Source organism: Dendrobium catenatum, unplaced genomic scaffold (genome assembly GCF_001605985.2).
Source record: "Dendrobium catenatum unplaced genomic scaffold, ASM160598v2 fragScaff_scaffold_402, whole genome shotgun sequence".
Lineage (NCBI taxonomy): Eukaryota > Viridiplantae > Streptophyta > Magnoliopsida > Asparagales > Orchidaceae > Dendrobium > Dendrobium catenatum.
In genome coordinates, this window is record NW_021318864.1 from 703,884 (window position 1) to 709,177 (window position 5,294).

The 5,294-nt window shown below is 38.1% G+C and overlaps 1 protein-coding gene across 4 annotated transcripts; it reads right to left on the reverse strand.

Moving 5' to 3' along the window:
* Window positions 1-813: 813 nt before the first annotated feature.
* LOC110098957 (pentatricopeptide repeat-containing protein At1g74630-like) lies at window positions 814-4,965 on the reverse strand. 4 transcript variants are annotated; one of them, XM_028694126.1, is made up of 4 exons: window positions 2,826-4,965; window positions 2,684-2,746; window positions 2,306-2,488; window positions 814-900 (listed from the first exon to the last, which is right to left on the reverse strand). In XM_028694126.1, the coding sequence occupies exon 1, from the start codon at window positions 4,924-4,926 to the stop codon at window positions 2,998-3,000; it is 1,929 nt and encodes a 642-aa protein (XP_028549959.1). In that variant the 5' UTR covers window positions 4,927-4,965; the 3' UTR covers window positions 814-900; window positions 2,306-2,488; window positions 2,684-2,746; window positions 2,826-2,997. The 4 variants fall into 4 exon arrangements, with proteins under 4 accessions (XP_028549959.1, XP_028549957.1, XP_028549958.1 ...); XM_028694124.1 differs by lacking the exon at window positions 814-900 and adding an exon at window positions 914-1,470 and having other exon boundaries at window positions 2,306-2,484; XM_028694125.1 differs by lacking the exon at window positions 814-900 and adding an exon at window positions 915-1,350.
* Window positions 4,966-5,294: the final 329 nt, after the last annotated feature.

A 5,294-nucleotide genomic window follows, 5' to 3' on the forward strand; every position in this document is an offset into this window, starting at 1 on the left:
TTCTAAGTCATTCCAAAAATTTAATTTAGAACTCATATCCAAACCTACTCGAGGAGCATAAACACTTATAATATTAACAATCTTATCATCAAAAATAATCTTTAAAGCTATAATTCTATCTCCAATCCTATTAGTTTTTATAACATTATCCTTCAAACTCTTATCTATAATAACACATACACCATTTCTAGTACGACTCCTACCCGAATACCAAAGTTTAAATCCTAAACTATCAATGTCTTTAGCCTTCTCTCCAACCCATTTAGTTTCCTGAATGCACAAAATATTTATCTTCCTATGAATCATATTATCTACCAATTACATTAATTTTCCTGTAAAGGAACCTACATTCCAAGTTCCTATCATAATTTTAGTTTCATGGACTAGCTTCTTTGTCCACATCCGTCCATGATGTGGGAACCCTTGCCTATTTAACACTGCACCCGGGTGCCGGTGCAGCGGCCCTTACACACTTGTCACTGTATTCAGGCCACACAACGCGTCGCTTCCAGGGGACGCCCTAGCATTAACACAATTTCTTAAAGGATTCATGTCATTATTATTCGACAAGTTTTACGCTGGCTGTCGACTACCTAACGCAACCCTCCACTTTTCTCATCCAGGACTTGGGACCTGGCAACAGCAGTGTTCCAAATTTTATTAGTACAATTAATAAAAACCAAATCAAAACCAAGCTTTTTTAAGAACAAAATCCACATTATCAAAATAAATATCAACCAGGACACAATTACAAACTATGCAAATTACCTCTTTGACACCCAAAATTTAATTTTCAATAGCACCAAAAACTTCTAAATGATGACCATGTAAGGCCATCATCTGTTGAACTGCTTCACACGAATCTCCACTGCTTTCATCAATTTCAGCTATTTCCTGCAGCTGCAAAGAAACTTAATTCTACTATGAGGTTGAAGAAGACAAGTGTTAGGAATAATTCTCCGGGTACTGTTTCATTGCCTTGCTGCTATGCATCACAAGATATATAAAGAAAAATACATGAAAACTACTTCAACAGTGTTGATTAATCTGTTACAAGACAACGAAGTGGATTTGATCAGAACAAGTGTGCTCTGCCATAGAGAAGTAGTGGACATGTAGAAAAAGGGCATATTTTTTTGTTAAAAGTCGGCTTGCTTATCACCTCCTCGCAAGCTAACATTTGCTTCGGAAATGTTGAGCTTGTCTCGTAACAATTGGAACCGAGGAATAGAAAAGGATTTGGTAAACAAGTCAGCAAGTTGATCAGTTGTATGAACATGTGAGATAGTAAGCACCTTGTTCTTAATGCATTCACGAACAAAGTGAAAATCGATTTCAATGTGCTTGATCCTGGCGTGAAAAATAAGATTGTTTACAAGAGCTATAGATGAGATGTTGTCACAAAGTAATTTGTAGGTTGAGAACATGGAATTTGAAATTCCCGTAGAAGTCGACGAAGCCAGATAATGTCTGTAGAAACCGAATTTTGAAATCAAAATCAAAATCGAATTTAAAAAGCTTGATCAAAACAACTTGTGAGGAAAAAAAATCTACTTGTTATGAAACATTAAGCCAAAGCTCATAAGAAATATAGAATCACACATCGTTTTCAATCTTAGTGGTTTAAGACCAATTTCGTTGGAACCTAACTTGAAACTTATTAATATTTTTAGTTTCAGCCAAAATTCAAGTATTTTAATAAAGTTTTAATTGAAACTAACGGATTTTTAGAAACTTTACCGAGGGTCTGTTTAGGATCGCTGTAGTATTTTTGAAAATTGGTTCTAAAATTATTGAAAATAATTTCGCTACTATGAGTTCAAAAAGTAACTTTCATTATTGAAATATCTCAAAAGAATTGAGAAAATAAAAACCAAATAAAAAATAAAAAAGACAAATACTGTCCCAAACAAATCCTAAAATTACTAAGAAATGATAAAGAGTTCAACTAAATTTCTATCAGTGAGGATCTATCAGATTTCATTTGTAATTGTAGCTTGAATCAACATTTCATTCATTGAATGCAACTTTGATAATATTTTATGATTAAAAGAAAGAATCTGACGAAAGCGGATTCGGAGAGACACGGAGAGTTCTTAAAACAGAGCCACTTCGTTTATTGCGCATCCATTGGTAGCAGGTGACAGGGGCGCCATCAATATGGATACATGCTACGCGGACGCGATGCATTTTAGGACGAAGATGGAAGTATTCTATACCAATGGAACGAGGAAGCTCTATTTTCACAGATTTAATGATAGGAACTGATTAGCCGTCAAACACTGGAATGGAGTATGTTGATTACCTGCAGCTGCAGATGAAGGCCAGGCAAAGGAAATTTCGTCAGAATATTTGTCCACCATGTAAGGCCATCATCAACATGAAACTCATCACCCCACCACAACACTTGCTGTTGACCAGCAACTGCTAACCCTTATCCATCCACCGCTGCTGCGTTCACTAGCCATTTGCACATCACGGCCACTACCTTTTACTCAAATTCAATATTAATTAGATTAACTTAAGAAGACATGAAAAGTGATTCTCAATCAGTGCTTTCAAAGCATTGAGTGCAATGCAATGCACGATATTTTCTTTCTACTTTCAGTCAGAAGCTCATCTAGTGTCATGAACTATGCACAATACTGTTAATGCTAAAATAAACTTGCATGGATTTTGATACCTGAAAAGATACATATAACCAAGCTGGTCCAAATCGCACCTTTAATGCAACATGTCAAGCATCCTGGGATTAGCAAATGACAACATAAATTAGAAAAGCAGTTTAAAATTATCCCTTAATATCAAGGAAGTGAAAAATGAACCTATTGAGTCATATGGCAATTCATGAAGATCGAGAGGTTATTAGACTGCGAGTCATTGAAGAAAACAGAAATTCAAATTCTGTTGTTTCATCTTTTCTTTTTGTACATCAAATCTTCACCAATGTTGTATGAAGTTGCCTTAATGATTTTTAATTCATTCAATATTCTTCAGTCACCAAAAGTCTCTACATGAGCAGTTTCCCTCCCTAAAACAATGGAACCGATTACGATCCCGCAACAATATTTCTCTCTTGAAAACCTTCGAAATCAACTTCATCACATCATGACAATCCCTGCAAACTCGTAAATTTTTCACTATTCTTATGACCTCCTCTTCACACATTCTTGCCATTCCAAATGCCACTGCAAGTTTCTCGCTGTGTCTCACAATCGCATTTTCCTTCTCTTCCTCTTCAATGTCATGCAAAACATTTGCAAGCTGTGGCCAATACCCCTCCATCCGAAGCCTAGACATGATCTCCTCAAGCTTCATCAATGCCTCTTCTTGCACATTGCTCCTCGTATCGCTAGCAATGAAGCTATAAATCACCTTATTCACCTCAACTGCACTCCATCCGGGATCTTTCCTCATGCTTTTCTCGTTCATGGACTTTCTAACATCAATAACATCATTCCATTTGCCAGCCTTGGCGTAGACATTTGAAAGCAAAACGTAGTCACTGGAATCATTTGGTTCAAGCTCTGCAAGTCTCATTTTTATATCCTCAGCCAACCTGACATTGCCATGGATGCTGCAAGCCCCAAGCAGGGTTCGCCAAATGATGGAATTTGACTTTATTGGCATCTGTTTTGCAAACTCGTAGGCCTTCTCTAACATACCTGCTCTACCATATAGGTCAACAATGCAACCATAGTGCTCTACTGATGGCTGGACTCCATATTCACAACTCATACTTTGAAAAAGCTCAACACCTTGTTCCACCAAACCCGAGTGGCTGCACGCATAGAGGACCGCTATGAAGGTGATCCAATCAGGTATAATTTCTGCTTTCAACATTTCATGAAAGAGCTCAAGTGCTTCTTTGCCGTGACCTTGCATTGCCAATGCAGCAATCATTGATGTCCAGGAAACAATGTTCCTCTTCTCCATATCACAATAAAAAACCCGCTTTGCCATATCGATCTTCCCACACCTCGCATACATGTCAAGTAGTGCATTTGACACAGCCATGATAAAATTCATCCCTGTCTTCTCAATAAGCCCATGAAGAATCTTCCCAGATTCAAATGCTCCTACCTGTGCACACGCTGACAGGGCACCGGTAAAACTAACCTCATTGGGCATTATCCCCTCCCTCATCAATTCCCTAAAAAAGCCAAAAGCTTCCTCAAAATAGCCATGACTAGCAAAGCCCACAATCATGGTGTTCCAGGAAACCTGATCCTTTCGCTCCATCTCCTTAAACAAAATTCGTGCCTCCCCAAGGTTGCCGCCTTTCATATACCCCGCAAGCATAAGATTCCATGTAGTGATATTTCTCACTGGCATTTGATCAAACACTTGACCCGCACCGGCTACATCCCCCGAGCGGAAATATGCCGTCACCATAGCATTCCACGCCACAACATTCGGGTGAGACAATTCGCCAAATACCTTCTCTGCAGAAGCGATGCAGCCGCATTCGGCGTACAAACTGACCATCGTTGTTGCCACATAAAGATGGGCATCGAGGCCGTAATGAATGGACTGGGAATGGATCTGAGAGCCGGTGGATAGGGACCTGTTGTTAGCGGCGGCCTTAAGGAGAAAGGCGAAGGAGAAGCTGTCAGGGGATAGAGAGAGCCGCTTCATGTGGGCATACGTGATGAAAGATTGGTAGGGTTGAGGCGACTCAGCAAGACCACGGATAACGGTATTAAACATGAAGGCGTCAGGGGAGGGAAAGTCGGCTAAGAAATGGAGGGCGTAATCGAGAGCATTGACGAGGGTGACGGCGGCGACGAGGAGTAGTTTTCCGGTGAAGAGAGTGCCAGAGTCGGCGCCAATCTTAGAAGCGAAGGCGTGGACTTGCTTCAGATGAAGCACCGACTTGCATTGTTCGAGCAAGTAGATGCATTGAAGTTGAACGTTGCTGCCCATGTTCGATGGCAGCCACTACAGTCGGAGAGGTTTCGCCCGGGTTTCGGCATCATTTTTGAAGGGTACATTTTGAGTGTTATATAATATTATAAAATTTTATGTGTTTTTTTTTGGGAAAATAAAATTTTATGTGTTAAATATATAAAAACATAAAAATTTAATGATATGCATATAATTTTTTTTTAAAATAATATTTAAAAAATATTAAAATTTTAATTTAATTATATTTAATTCATAATAGTTTAATTATATTGCATATCAGCCTATAAATTTGTTAAATATTCATATTATTAAAATTTAATAACATTATCAATTTTGAAAAATAAATTAAATTTATTTTCATTAGTAATTATAATAGCTACTTATTT

What these genes read in the sequence shown, in the direction of transcription:
- LOC110098957 (XM_028694126.1), bottom strand. Translation starts at nt 4,926, where the DNA reads ATGGGCAGCAACGTTCAACTTCAATGCATCTACTTGCTCGAACAATGC.